Source organism: Ictidomys tridecemlineatus, chromosome 8 (genome assembly GCF_052094955.1).
Source record: "Ictidomys tridecemlineatus isolate mIctTri1 chromosome 8, mIctTri1.hap1, whole genome shotgun sequence".
Taxonomy (NCBI): Eukaryota; Metazoa; Chordata; class Mammalia; order Rodentia; family Sciuridae; genus Ictidomys; species Ictidomys tridecemlineatus.
In genome coordinates, this window is record NC_135484.1 from 26,019,007 (window position 1) to 26,035,085 (window position 16,079).

The 16,079-nt window shown below is 40.5% G+C and overlaps 1 protein-coding gene across 5 annotated transcripts in view; it reads left to right on the forward strand.

Moving 5' to 3' along the window:
- The window catches only part of Nhsl1 (NHS like 1), a 238,909-nt gene that overhangs the window by 119,933 nt on the left and 102,897 nt on the right, over positions 1-16,079 (forward strand). Inside the window, exon 1 of one of the 5 annotated variants that reach the window (XM_078019052.1) lies at positions 15,645-15,778. The exons of the other annotated variants lie outside the window; for them this stretch is intronic. Within the exon in view, the coding sequence (XP_077875178.1) occupies positions 15,763-15,778 (16 nt within the window). The 5' untranslated portion in view covers positions 15,645-15,762. Of the gene's footprint in view, positions 1-15,644; positions 15,779-16,079 lie in introns of those variants that run through there. 5 annotated transcript variants of the gene reach the window in all.

The window sequence follows — 16,079 nt, forward strand, 5'->3', positions numbered from 1 at the left end:
AGAAGATTCACATTTTAGGAATATAATTTTGGGACAGCCTGCTGTTTACCATTGTACCCATATAACACATGCCTCAGCACTCTGCAAAAACCTTGGATCATGGCTGTTTTGACCAAATAGTAAGGTTGACTGTAGTGAGTAGGTATGAGGTGTGGAGTGGAGGATGCCCAGACAGATAAAGGAGGGACAGCCTGACAGTATGCTGTGTGTTCTTAGCTGGTTTCCCCATTTTTACCTTTGTGCTGGCACCCTACTCCCATCCCCATCCAGGCCGATCTTAACGCAGCAGCATCTGTGATCCCACTAAGCATCACACATAAGTCACGCGGTGTGACTTCCCTGCTTGGAACCCTTCAGTGGCCTTCGTCCTTGGACTCTTCAGTGACAATGTCTTGGTAGTATTGTCTAGGACCTACGCCGTCTGCCTCCCTTGCTCATGCCTCTTGATGTTTCATTTCTGTCACTTGCTAATTGTGTGACCTGGTGTGATCACAAAATCTCTTTAAGCTCTAGTTTTCATCTCTGTAAATGGGAGTAATGCCTATTTATGGTTCAGATTGGTAGCAGGTATAATGCACTAAGTCAGGCTATGTTTTTTAGATTCTGTGTCAACTTATAAAGTGGATCTGGTTGTATGTACTAGATGAGGACATTGGGTTGGCAATCTCTTCATTACAGTAGACAGTTGAGTCAAAATGTATCTTTGATTTTTCAGTATAGAAAGAGGTGGTTTTGAAGTACTTGTACAACCCAGGCAACTCCGGAGGAATGTAATCTTCCAGGGAATTCATACTTCATTGAATATGTCAAATCCTGAAATGATTTTCATAAATATTAACAATCACTGATATTTAGTGAGTGCTTACTACAGCCAGACACATAGTGATACCTTGAATGAATTGATCTGTTTAATATGTCTGAATATTATGTGTGTTCGATAAAAATATTAATTGGTTTGATGAGCAAGATAGTTTCAGATCATTTAGAAAGAACTGAAAACTTTCATGTGATGAGACAGAGGCCAAGTATAATTCTTCAGAGAGAAATAATATCAAAATACCTAGGGTATTTAGGGTCATGGACTCTATGATTTTTGGTTTGAGGTAAAAATGAGAATGTTTGGGGTGTGCTTCTTACCTCTCCTGAGTTTGAAGCTCTTTGACGTCTGGCCTGTGTCTTATCCAGTGTCTGACTCTACAGGTGGTAAGTATTTGTTGTGTGATTACCTGGTCAAAGCTGCATTGAAGGAGACTGCTCTAGGCCTGGCCCGTAGAGTGGCTTGGAGGTTGAGGGTAGACTCAGGTCATCTAGGGCTGCTGTTGCTGAAAAGAGATAAAGGTCTGGTTGGAACGATTCCATAGACACATTAGGAAAGGCAGTCATGAGCCTACAGATTGTTATGTTAGGCTGTCTTTATGAAAGGATGTCACAGGTTTTAATAATTCCTTGATCCTGTAGCAATAGCCTCTGTGATTTTCAGACAGTTAAACTTGCTTTAGCTTTATGAGATGCGAGTGGCCATTACTTTGGATTTGGTTGGGGGGTGGGTGCTAGGAATTTAATCCAGGGGCAATTTACCACTGAGCTGTATCCTCAGCCCTTTTTATTTTCTATTGAGACAGGGTCTCCCTACATTGCTGAGGCTGGAATTTGTGATCCTCCTGCCTCAGCCTTCCATGTTGCAGGGATCACAGGTGTGTGTCACTGTGCACAGATGGATTTTTTATCTTCTTAATTAAAGAGGATATTTTTGGTGATCACTGGCTTAATAAAGGTGATTGGAAAACCTAGGCATAATCAACATCCGTATTTTTGTGGACACCAATGTGCCTGGTGTGAGGCTGGAGGAGCCTGAGATAGGTGCCAGGGGTGTTTGGGACTAATTCCCCTCCTCCCCAGCCTGCACTCCGCCTCTTTTCTGGGCCTTCTGATTGAGGATCTCAGGACATTCCCTATCATTTTGTGGCTGACATTTGATGCCTGACTGATTATCATGGATATTAAACCAGCCATTATTTATTCAGTTCTTTACTAAAGCCCATTACTGTGCTGGCCTCCCCACACTTTGGCCATTTAAACACTATGATAAATGGTGAGCACTTGCCTGGCCCAGCAGTTGTGGGAGACCATCTCCCCAGGGGAAGTGGGGTAGATTTGTGAGCTGGGTCTCCTAGCTGCTGCTTTCCTTCTACCACTGCCTAGTGGACTCATTCCTCGAGTTCAGATTTTGGCACATTTCCCATGTGCCACATTATGTTCTGAGAGCTCCTATTGCTCAGCAGACTCAGTATAAAGCAACCTGGAAGGAAAGAAACTCACTGTGGCGTGAGCCTTCCCTGGGTTCAAGATCAAAATAGCTGGAATTGTAAGATTACTTGGAGAGACCTGGCCCGCAGGGCTGATCCTCGAGCAGGTACTTGTTAGGGATGGTGAAGAGGGAGGGACTCTACCCTGCCATTTTCATGCTCTCTTATTTTTGAAAAAGACTATGTTGGGAGTGGTAATGAATGGATAGTGGAAGAAGGTGGTCATGAACTGGAGGGAATAAGCTAGATAAGGAGATGAGAGTCTCCCTGTCTCTCTTCTGCTGCTTCTTTGCTAAGAGTGTTTGGAGCCATCTCCTAAATCATTCAAGCGTGGTCACATTTCTGAAAGTGCTGCTTGCATGATTAGTTGTGCACTTCAAGTATTTTACGTGTGTTTTTAAGGCACAGCTTAATAAACTTTGTGTACATGGTTGAACAAAGTATGAAACAAGGCTAGAGGCTGGCTAACTCTTCGATGGTTGAACTCATTCAAGTGGCACAAGCTGATTGTCAAGTTTGGGTTCAATGTCTGTTTGTCTTTCTTGAAGGAAAACTAAAAGTTACAAGCAGCTGAGATTTCAGTGAACTGCATGACTTAATTTTTTTTCCTTATCATAAACTTTAAAAGAGAAAATGAGAATAAATCTATCTTGCAGTTGGTATGCTTCTCTTGTCTCCTTTCCCTAAGGTTCTCTTTCACTTGGTAATTGGAAACTAAGGCAGAAACAGTGTCTGGTGTTCCTGTATTACATCTTGAAATCAACTGGAATTCTTACCTGAGCACAGGTGTATGGGTGTTGCTTTAGTCCTGATTGGTCAAGGATTCTGTTACAAAGCATACAAAAGACAATTTGTGAATTTACCTTTGTGGGTGGTTGTGGCTGGTGCTTGGTGTGGTTGCTGGGATTGCCTTGCCTAGGAGTTTTCTATTTACATAATCTTTTTTTCTTCCTCCCACCAATAGAAAGTACACAGAGTACATTGACTTCCTGGAAAAAGAACTTTGATTTCTACCTTAAAGTGATTTTATTACTGAGTTAGTCAGCACACTCTATTCCTACTATAAAGAGATGATTTAAATGCTTTTTTTTTTTCCCCTTTTAGCTTTGCAAGCCCAGTTCTTTGCCCTTAAATATGAATGCCTGGATGTTCTTTTGCCTTAAGGGTTCCAGTTTGATTTGATTTATAAGCAGGCCTCAGGTGGCTGGTCTCCTGGGTGTCCTTTGGCTGTTTTATGAAGGGTGGGGGACTCTGTCTTCCTCCATTCCTTTGGATCACCAGGCTCTGCTTACGTCTCACCCTCTGGGATGTGTTGGTTTGTTCAGTTGGTGTGTTTTCATTCATGTGTCATTGTAACTAGGGAGAGGTGGTGCCACCAACTCGAGAAATCTTGAAAGTCGTGTACAAACACCAACTCATATAAATTACAACAAAAGTTCAAGCAGTGAATTTTTTTCTCTGGTTTTTGAAAAAGTTGAGCTAGTTTTTTTTTTTTTTTCTTCAATAAATTTCATTTCAAATGGAGGGAAGAATCTTCTGCAGTGGAACTGTGGTGTGAACATTTATTTTTTTCCTGTGCCTCAAAAGCATCATTACGGTTATTTATGATATAGACTTTCAAAAGTTCTGCTTGTGTCTGGAGTAATGAGTATACTTCTCTTTGGCTCCAAGTCTGCACATTGTCTGTGTATGTACACACACTTAAAAGCTTTGGGAAACGACGTCCCTTTACCATGTGTTGACACGTGTGCTCTCTAGTCTCTCTTGTTTTATTTCTACTTTGTTAAATAGAAAATATCAGTCTTGGCCTAACAACTTGATTTTATGACTCCCTATTAGGTCATAACTTTGATTTTGCAAAATATTGCTGTCTGTGGACTTCAGTTCTTTCAGCAGGGTTTTGTGATGCTTGTGCACTAGAGAGTTCCTTCTGGAGACATGCAAGTTGTAAGCAGGGTGAAGTTTGTGCAGGGTCCCCTGTTTTCTGTAGAAAGGCCTGGCACACTCCAGGTGCCTTGCAATACAGTGTGACTGGGACTGCATCTCAGAAAACTGCCTGGTCTAAAAACCAATTCGTGACTGTGAGCTTCTAACCATTTATCCACCATAGTGGGTATTTTCCTGAGTTTCCCTCTGAACCCCTCGCTTGGGACCATGTCCATGTGAAAGGAGCAGTCACAGCAGGATGGAGTAATTTGCAATGTGCCTGCCCCAGCACAGTGTTTGTTTCCTCACATCTGGGGGCCAACCCTGGGGGAAGCACATGAATACCGCTATCTGGCCAATGTCTGCCTCTTTCCTATAGATTTCCCTGTCACTGTGTCTTTTGGCCTGCTGTCCCTTTCACACAGGGGAAAATGAGTTGAGATGCTTGGTCCATTTAACTGCTTTTGAATCTTTGGGCTCTAGACTGTATGTGTTGGAGATTCTATGTTTGAACTAAATTTAAAAAAAAAAAAAGCATTTTCTTTGATACATAAAGTTGTTGTTGTAAAAGACTGGTGGTTGACTAGACAGGCCTTCCTAGATGATGAGCCTGTGGACTATGTGTTAGCTTGCATAAGATGTTAGCAAAATATGCCTTTCACTTATTGTTTTTTTTCCATGTAACAGAAGCTTGCCTCATTTATTTTTTCTTTTCCATTTTATATTGGTGTATTATAATCGTATGTAATAATGGATGCCTCATTTATTTTTCCAAAGTCTACAATAATCTGAAATATTTTGTTGTGAACGTAGTACACCTGTGGAGCTAACTGTAGTACACCTGTGGAGCTAACTTTCAGGTCATGGTTTACTTAGTGTTCACAAACATTTGATCTCATTTTATCATGATGACAGTCCTGTGAGATGGGCAGGACAGGTGGCATCATCTCCTTTTACTGGGAGAAGTCAGGCCCTGAAAGATTAAATGACTTGTCTGGAGCCATGTGAATAATATGAGATTCAGAATGGATCTGCATTCATTTCTTGTGACTTAGTCCCACTCTCTTTCCTTGACCCTGAAATAACCCTGCTCCATCTGCAGGATATAATTTAATTTTATTTTGATGCCTAGGTGTCCTTGAAAAGTCATTGAACCTCATAATAATCTGGTGATGCCCTGATGGCTGCTGAAGTTTGTAAAGATCCTTATTTTGGCAAGAAGTGGATCTCCACCTCGTGTCCTTGAGCTCACAGGGACTGCTTCATATTGTCCTTATGCAGAAAGGTTTTCTCTTTTTACCTCTGTACTTGTGCTGCCTCTTCCAGTCCCACCGCTTTCTGGTTTGGTGTTTCTAATTGAGACTTGCGGGGAGGGTCTGAGCAATCCAGTTTATTGCAGCCATATTGACCCGAAGACTAATGAGATCCTGAGGCACAATCCCCAGTGTCATGCCATTTGGTTGGAGGCCATTGTGACCTCCTGCTTCCTGATCTTATTTTGAGTGGTTGAGTTTGTCAGAACAGTGATCTCTTGAGTAGATGTTACTAAAATATGTCAATATTTTTTTTTACATGTTTATCTTCTCTTCCATTTTCTTTTCAGCACCATTTAATAAAGTATACGCATTGGTGTTTCTGACCTGTGGCTGTATTTGGGCATTCCAGTTGTTGTTGTTGTTCTTCTTCTTCTTCCTCTTCCTCCTCCTCCTCTTCTTCTTCCTTTTTAATATTTTTTAGTTGTTGATGGACCTTTATTTTATTTATTTGTATGTGGTGTTGAGAATCGAACCCTGTGCCATGCTTGGCATGTGCTCTACCACTGAGCCCCAGGCCCCGCCCCATCCCAGTTCTTTTTATAAGCATTTTGTTTTAAACACTCCTGTAATCACTCTGGCTTTGCAAAGAGGATGACCATCTACTGCTTCCTTGCCCTTCAGAAACCAGTATAGCTTTCTAAGCTTTGGCTTCACCCACATACTCTGATAACGCCTGAGTTCTCCTTCTGTTGCTTCTCCTTTCTCCTCTGCTATTTGGACATCAAAAAATTGACTTGGTTTTTACACAATTTACATTCCTCCCCAAGTTTTCTACGTCATATCTTTCTTCATATCATCTACCTTAAAGAAGTCAAGAAATGATGAAATTAAGACCTGTTTCTATTATTTAAAACCAATTCTACCCCACTAAATACTTTTGGCCTACAGCTTCAGACAACATTTGCTCTTCATTAATACAAATGGGAATTATTAAAAAAAATGACAGAGAAATCTGAACCGAGCCTCTGGTTTTCCATGAATTTCTTAATAAACCGCTCATATCCCCATACGCAAAATTCATGTGACCTTTTAATAGTCCGTCTCAAAATGCTGTGATCCTCATTTTGCATCGTGGGCCCACAGTAGTTGCTCAATGAGTACTTTGATTTATACATCAGAGAGCTGCAAAAAAATGTTTAAATGCAATTTAAATTAATTGAAAGCAGAAATTAAAATCTCTGTGACTCAAGAAATGAAGCTCAGAGAAAAATAACAACTTCTAAAAACATTGTCATCCTTTCTCACATTGCCCCAAAACTGGACAATTGATCCAAGATGCTCACTTCTAATAGGAAAAGCTTTTGGTGCCCAACAAAATTACTCTGTTTTGGTTTTAAAATCTCAGAGGCTACAGCAATTTCAGAGATGTCTTTCTTTTCTGGTGAAATAAATATTCAAAAATTTCAGTTTTGTAAAGTGTTAGGGCTGGAAGAAGCCTCAGAGAAAACCTGGCCAGATCCCTCATTGGACAGATCAGAAGTGAGGATCTGGACAGATGAGGTAGGCTGCTCAGTCCTCAGGACCCAGGGGCGCCCACTAAGGCTCTGTCCTTAATTCCTCCCTCCCCTCCTACGTGGCATTGAAATTATGTTCTTTTCTATTAGTTTCTTTAATTTTGACATTCCTGACTGCTCTATGAAGGTCAAGTGACAGATTCCTTGGCTGACCTGAAAGCAGATTTCAGAAGCATTTGCTTACTCTGAATCACACCAAGGGTTTCCCAAGCAGATGCACAGGAGACAGGCGACTTACTAATAACCGCCATTGGAAGCCAGAATTCATTCTGCTTCTAAAGAATGCAAGGGACCAGGAGAAGGAGCTGCTGGGCCCCAGGCTGCACTTTTTTTTTTTAATGAATTGAATGAAGTCCCTAGAGATAGTCTAAGAACTTAATAGAGCTGTCAGAAGCACACCTGCCTCAAAAGAAGAAATAAATGCATCTTTAAACTTCAAAATCAGTATTTTGTTTTTGACATATAACCCCCCCCCACACACACACCCAGTGGCTTCTAGATTTATTGTAGTTAATAGCTGACTTTGCAGAGAAACACTGGATAAAAATAGAACACAAGTAAATCTCAGCCATTACCATAAGCACATTTTTAGGTTACTTTTATTGGAATTTAAGTTCACTGCCAGTAGGTTAGAGAGAGAAGAAAGAGGTAAAACAGAAATTAAAAGGGCAAGGGCTCAGATCATGCTTGGCGTAATCAAAGAGCAGGATCAGGAGGAACTGTGTTTGTGGCAGATGTGGTTCTCTGTGGACCTTGTGACTCTGTGATTATCATGTGCTGCGGCATGCACTCCACCCCCTGAAATTGGTCTACCAATTTAAAGAATGATTTTCTTGCTTATTTTTAAACTCCTAAGGACAGGGGAAAAGACTGGAAGGACCTAACTGCTGTGGTTTCCTCAGACCATTATCATCATAAATCCTATGGGTCCTGAAATAACTTCCCTATGCCTGAAGTTTCAAGCTGCCTGACTGCTCAGGAGATTTGGCAGTTGAAAGGGAAATGATTAGCTCTTCCTTGACGTGTTGGCATCACGGTTAAAATGGGTCAAATGTCGGTGAATGTGGTGATTTCAGTAATAAACCACCTCTTTACAGAAATTCCATAGTTCTTTTCAGAGCTTTGAGTTTTTCAAATATATAGTTGGCTTCAAAACAAGATATTTTAAATTTTTAAGTCTTAAGTAATTTAAATGTTAGAGTACTCAGTTATCTATGCAGACATCATCAGGAGTCTGGACATTCTAATTGGGACAGTGTATCTTCCTATTCATATATTAATGTATCTTTCTTTTTACCTTTTTGCTTGATGATTAAAAATAGTTATATTCCAGAGCTTGAGGGTCCTCCTGCTTGACTGGTACATGAACGTGAATAATTCTGATCTGTAGAATGATTTCTCTTAAGAATGATTTAGGATGGATGGTGATTTTGTGAGCGGAAGAGTTGCACCTGTTTCTGTAGTTCAAGGTTAGTTTCCTCAGATTATTCAGATGCTTAGGAGAAAATGATACAAATGACTTCTTTTTTTTTAGGTCAGTTTTTTTTTTTTTTAATTTTTTGGTTGAGGGTCCTGCCTTTGATCTGTGTTTAGAGGAGTCAGTCCTTCAAGGAGCACATGAAAGCATGAAAGTGCTGTTGAGGTTATTTTAATGTTCTTTAACCTAGATCCTCCAAAATAGATACGTTTATATTAGGCACAGTGACAATTGCAAAGCTTGTAAGAATGGTACCTAGACTAATGATTTTGGTTTTTCTCTTCTATAATGCATTTCATTATAAGTTCACTAAGAAAGGGGACTTGAGGTCATGATTATAACATCTTTTGGTATCCTCCCTCCAGCTGGACATACTATCATCAATATTCTTATAATAGATATTTCCAGAATTTTTTTTTCTTTATTTTCCACTTCCATCATCCTTCAAATATTTAATTCAGGCAGAATGAGCAAAACTGTTTTCTGAGCTTACTCTAGTCAGCTTGCCTGGTGAGAGAATGCCATGTGCGTTTGTATTTAAAAAATGAGCCTCCTTAGACTTTTAATCTTTAAAGAAATGATTTATAAAACTCTCACCTTGGAGTTTAGCTATTAATGATCAGCGACTTGTTTATTTGTGTTTTTATTTATTTATTTGCAGTAATGGGAATTGAACCCAGGGATGTTTTACCACTGAGCTACATCCCCACTACCCTACCCACCCATCCTCCACATTAAACAAGATTTTTTTTGAGACAGTGTCTTAGCTAAAGTTGCCCAGGCTGATCTCAAATTTGCTATCCTCCTGCCTCATCCTCCTGAGTAACTGGGATTACTGCTGTTCACCACTGTACCCAGCCTTATTTTTATTGTTTGTTAATTATCATAAAATTGTACAAATTTATGAAGTACATTGTGATAATTTAACACTTGTAAATACTGTCAGTGACTTAATGGGTTTTAGTATAGATATATATGTGTGTGTGTGTATGTAAAATAGTGATTTTAATTTATGTAATATGTTTACTACTAATAATCAATATGCTATTATAATCAATATGTTTTGGGATGCAATAGTGAAATAATAATAATAATTTTATGTGTTTATGCCACAGACATTAATCCGGTATCATGTTCCAGGTACCTCTCAAAGCATTAACAATGAAAGCCCCTGTGCTGAGGGACTCTCAATCTGGGTGGGCAGCTGTGTCACTGTGACCGCCATGTGGGTAGAGCACTGTGCAATGTCATGCAAGGTTGAGATTGATTATACTGCTCTAGAGGGGCCTGGTCCCTGGAGGCTTTGGAGGAATAAGGTGGGGGTGGGAGGACTGCATTTCAGACAGAGGGAATCACAGCTGGATCCAAGACAGCAGGGCCCGAGACCAAGTGGAATATGACACAGGTCCTGCCACAGGGGCTGCTAGGTGCAAAATTTGGTATTTATATTTTTCTTTTACACAGGCGACTTCCCCCCAGTGGAGGGAAGGGGCATACAGAGTAATGTAAAAGATGCAGTAGGTGTGAAAATGGATCAGCAGGTCAGATTTAGAAAGGAAAGAAAACAAATGGCTACCGAGATAGCAACTTTCCAGCTTGAAGAAACATCTCACCTTAAAGCACTAGGTGTGGAAGCTGCTCAGGGCTGGGTGAAGGGCACAAGTGGCAAAGACTCCTTTGTGCCTCTGCTGCCTGTGAGTGTCCCCTGCTTCTTTCTGAAGGTGATGGAGGTGGTGGGTAGGGGATTGCAGACCAGGCAGCCTGCTCCAGGTAAGAGTGCTCAGAAGATGCTGAAAGATCCCCTCAACTGGGAAGCCAGCTCAACTTGGAAATTCATAGTCACTTTCCCTGGGAAGATGGAACCAGAAAACCCCGATGGTTATTTAAGGAAAAACAAGAAAGAAGTAAAAGTAAAGAAAACAAATCAAAACAAAAACAAAACTAATTTTGGGGTGTTTGGAGAGCTAGGATTCCATGAATGAAATTAGACAAAAATTTCACAGAAAGGAATCAAATGAGGATTACTTTGTTGGTCATGGTGTCAAGAAGTCCACACTTGGTTGTGAAGGAAAAAAAAAAAAGTCAAAATTACTTTAAGAGCCTGTTCAGGAGGGCAGAACTCTCAGGACTCAGGGAGGAAATGCAGTGACATGAGTGAGTGCACCTGAGGCCAGATACCATAGAAGAATCTCAGTGAAGTATTTACTGGTCTCCTTGGAGCTCCATAGTTGGCTTGTGTCCAACACAATATAACCCAGGATCCAGGTATTTGCTGAGAGAAAGGAGAGAGCAAAGAGTATGTATGTTGCCCTTGGGTTTAAATAGGTCAGGCCTGACTCCGAAGTGCAGAAAAATCAAAGAGGACACAGCTTTAGGTCATTTTAGGAGGAGAAAGTAAAACAACTGATTTCCAGACTTTTCTGCCTAAAACAGTGGCCAGAATGGGGAGAGAAGTGAGGCAACTAGATTTAAACTTGCCTGGGAGGGGCCAGAGGTATAGCTCGGTGGTAGAGTATGTAGCATGCATGAGGCCCTGGGTTCAGTTCCTAGCACCAATAAATAAATAAACTAACCAACCAGCCTGGGAAAAAGTAGTTAACCAATTTAAAGTTACAGTGTGTAATTCTTTCCCTTCGTTTTCTTGGGCCTGTGGTGGTAGTTATAAATATTAGAAAAACAGACTGAGTCCTCTTTTCTCTGAGAAATTCAGAGTTTGGATAAAGCCAGAGGTATTGTGGAACAGTAGAGGACTGGAAATAACTAAAAGTTGGGAAAGATAATATTAGTTTAAAAGGTCAGAAGCTCACCAGAGTGGATCCATTCTCAGAGAACTGGCTAAACTTGGTCATTTTCTTTTTTTCCCTCCTTGGTACTAGGGATTGAACTCAGGGGTGTTGTGCATCTACATCTCCAGTCCTTTTTATTTTTAACTTTGAGACAGTGTCTTGCTAAGATGCTGAGGCTGGCTTTGAATTTGAGATCCTCCTGTCTCAGCCTCCCAAGTTGCTGGGACAACAGGTGCATGCCGTAGCACTTGGCTAGTCATTCTCATCTTTAAGCCATCAGTGGTTTTGCAGCATCTTCAGTCTCTTGCCATACAGAGGAAAATGAAGGCACTGGTGGCTGGAAACATGACTCTTAGCCTCAAAGCCTTCTTGTGCTTCAAAAACCTGCCTAGAGATACAGGCCTGCTTTCCTTGATGTGTACAAACCTGTGGATGGGCATGGAAAAGACTTTTCTCTTTTTGTCTGGCTTTTTCGGTAAGAGGAAGAGCAAAGATACTTGGGGAGAAGATAGGGTTTGCCTATTTTTTTCCTATATAATTTTGTTTTATGTTTTATAATTTTGTTTATTGTTTCTGTTTGAAACGATGTAGAATTTTAAGCTGATTTACACTCCTTACTAATTCTATGTGTATGCAAATTAATTCCTAATTTATCCTCATCTCCATTGTTTTACTGAAATCAAAATAAATACAATTCTAATACACCAGTGAAATAGCACTAGCATGGTTTAGGAGACATAATTCTCTGGAAATTTTTGGCTGTAAGCGTGGGTGACACTCCCTCTTGTAGAGATAATAATGTTAAACTTTAACATGAGGCTGGATGTTGTAATCTCACAAGGGGGGAAAAGTGGTTGCCGCCCTTGGATCATGGTTGGCAAAGGCAAGACCTTTGTCCTGTGCAATGAGCTATAAATTCTGTGCTTATCCATCATCCCTGTCTTGCTCCCTCTATGCCAATGTCCATGTATTTATTTTCTAATCTCAATGGCAATGACAGTGATGGATAAAATCTTAATGGATAGTTCTTTTTTCCCCAGAATTTGAACACCGCGACGTTTCATGTTTTATTTCTCAGATGTATTCACAGTTGTTCACTGGACAAAGATGAGGGATTTTTAAACATTCTGGAGTCTTCAGTGTGACACTAATAAAAACCCATTCTATTTCTGTTGGTTGAGGTGAATACTATTAAACTTTACAGTTGGTGATACCTATAATTTTACTAATTTAATGGAAAATGATGTTTGTGTTGCTTAGAAGTGCTATATTATAGGAAGTTTGTTTCCTCTCAAATAAAAAAATTTAGAACAGAAAGTACAGGATTATGGAAAAAAATATTTTAAACCATGTAAACATAAATTGAATGTAATTTAAAAAGAAAAAAGTTACTCCCCTTGTCTCATAATTCTTGTCTTGCTAAATAAACGTAAATGCCTGGTTTCTAGGGCTGTTGTAACAAATGACCCAAAGCATGGTGCCTTAAAACAGAGACATTTATCTCTCATGGTTCAGGAGAACTGAAAGCAAGGAGTCGGCCTGGTCTCATTCCTCCCATGGTCTAGAGGAGACACTTGGTTGCCTGCCCAGCTTACAGTGGCTCCATGTGTTCCTTGCCTGTGGCAGGATCATTGCAGTCTCTGCCCATTTTCCCAGGATCTGTCTGTGTTTCTGTGTGTCCTTTGCCCTCTTATTAGGAAACTAGATTTAGGGCCTACCCTAATTAGTATCATCTCATTTTGACCCTTACCTTAATTATATCTGCAAAAACCTATTTCCAAATAAGGTCACATTCTGAGGGTAGACATGAATTTTGGGTGGACACTGTTCAGTTCACTACATTAAATTATAGATGCTTTAACCTGGTTAACAAGAGGAACTTAATGAGATGGTAATAAGCAAGAAGTCATCATTGACCATTATTAGTTTTGCGCTTTCTTCCTTTGTATCACATTGAATTATGATGATTATTCCACTCCTCTTTTTCTTTTCCTTCTGATGCTGGGGATGGAACCCGGGACCTCATGCATGCTAGGCAAGTTCTCTGCCACTGAGCTGTCTCACCCAGCTCTTGCACTAAACTATGAAAAGGCAGACTCTCTCTTTTTTTCCTTTTCTTTATTGTCTTTTTTTTTTTTTTTGTACAGATGATTGCTTAACTACTGAGCCACATCTCCAGTCTTTTTGTTTTGTAAATTTTGAGACAGGGTCTCCAAGTTGCTGAGGCTGGATTGAACTTGTGATCCTCCTGCCTCTGCCTCCCAAGGTGTGTACCACTGTGCCCAGCCAGACTCTGTCTTTTCTTGAGATCTGACATAATGCACCTAACAGAGTGTAGTGTGTATATAGTGTGCTTATATCTGTTCACACCAAAAAAAAAAAAAATAATAATAATAATGGAGCAGAGTGGAATCTAGGAGGTCAGTCCTTACATTTAATTTTTTTTTTGAGAATTTTAAAATATTTATTTAGTTAAATATTTACATACATCTTTGTATGTGGTGCTGAGGATCGAACCCGGGCTGCACGCATGCCAGGTGAGCGCGCTACCGCTTGAGCCACATCCCCAGCCCCTTACATTTAATTTTCACATTTACTATAATGAGTTGCTATAGAGACCAGCTAGATGTGATATGCATGTGACTAAAATCAGATTCTCTTTATTTCCCAGTCTAGTGTTCTTTCCAGCATAGTTACTTTACTAGAAAATGTTTAAACTATGAGTATTAATAAAGTCCTATTAGACACATACTCTGTGTATAAGCCTGTGTTGAAAATATTATCTCCAAGGTATTTTCTTTTTTCTCTGTGTGCAATTTAAAAAGTTTAGCATAACTCACAAGAATATTTTCAAGAATATCTTTGCAGTTTATACATTACATGGAAGGTCACTCAAGGTAGGAGAGGACAGAGAATGACCATGGAGAAGGTCACATAGTGAGATGGAAGCAGGCCAGTCAGGTACCTGGGTTTTGATCTTGATGCCCCCCTACTTAGGTGGGTAAATCACCTCATGGTGACATGAGCTGTGAAGTTCTTCCCAGTTCTGTTCTAAGAGTTACTATCACAGTTGATGAATGCACATTTTAACTTGCTTTCATCCTTACTTGCTTCCAGCCAGGGACTTCTTATGTTTCTTTGTGGTCATAGCAACTAGTGCAATGACTTCCTCATGGTGGGCAACTTATTAACCAACTGCTGTTGGTGATGCAGGATGATGGGAAGCAGAGATACAGATAGGATAGGCTGAACCAGATGTCGAAAGCCAAAAGAGCATAGAGCATCTGTACTGTGGAAGCAAGGATGACAGCCACACCCCAGCACACAGACAGACAGGTTGGTTCTGAGTCAGTTTCCTGTATCCTGTGGAGTCCAGAGGAAGACCTGCAGCAGCAATGGGTCTTGTGAACAATGGCCACTTCCTGCAGCCAGGAGACTTTCAAGTCTGTGTGGGGAAGGACCACAGGCCCTTCTGGGTTCAGATGGCACTTTCAAACTGGTACCCCTGAAATAATATTGGCAGACTAACTCCCTTCTTTCACACTTAACCCATGTGAAAGAGTTTACAGTCTAGTAGCCTTGAGTGAATTTAGCTCTCCAGTGGTAGAGAGGATGGAGGGGGGATTTAATTGTCTATTAAGGCTACAGTAGAGTTAGAAATTCATATATTCTAACACTGATTCTTTTTCCTCATTTGTAAAAATGGCAATGCCCTAGATATGACATGCCTCACTTTTTTATCCTAACCCTCTAGTTTATAAACTGTAGTAATAGCCATAATGATGAAAGCACTTATTATATAGCTCTTACTGTTTGCCTAAAACTATGTGAGTATTGCACATATATTCACTCATTTGGGTACACTCAGATAAGTTTGCAGTTTCATATTCTAATATGAATAGTATTCTAATATGAATAGTATTCGCTATGTACCAGTATCTGGGTGGTTGTATTTAAGAAAAAGAGAGCCAGCATGCCACAGAAAAAGAATAATGGGGTCAAAGAATAATAAGCCCTAATTAACAGCAAACAGTTGAACTGCATCGAGTAATTTCTTTTTTGTATTGTTGATCACATGAAGAGCTACATCTGCTGCAATGGAAAATGCTGAGAGATAAGCACAAACAAATGGGCTTGTCCTGGTGCTGGTCTGGGTTGGACAGTATGAAGAGTGACTGCGGATGCCCAGCTCCCCTCCCATTCCAAGAGGCTCCAGGACTGATTCCATGGTGTGAAATAACGGAGGAGAGATAGGGAGGTGTCAGCAGCCCGGCCCAGAAAGCTGGGGATTGGGCAGTGGCTTCCTGTAGTAACAGGCGCTGGCCGGCCGCCCGCTCTCTGGCGGTGGCTGCGGAGGTGGGCTGGGAGACAGCTGTGCCTAGCCCTGCAGGCTCCATCGACTGCAGAGCACCAGCCCCTCCATGGAACTGCTGCAGAATGTTCTGCCTGAAAGGTGAGGGGGCTTTGGGACCATTGGGGAAAATTGTCACAAACCATCAGAGTCTAAATCTCAGCGCTCCTCCCAGTACAAAGTTTGAGGGACTTTTTTTTTTTTTTTTTAAGTATGGAAGTAAAAAAGTCATTGTTCTTTTTTGTTGTTGTTGCAAACAGGAAGAAAGACCTCCTGCTGGGGAGATGGAATTTTCTTTTAGAAAGGATATTTCTCTCTTTGAGTGTGGTGTGTGTGTGTGTTCTGTCATAGACAACAGTTGTTAAAAGTTTAGGATAACAGAGAGCTTTTTTATCGTAAGACT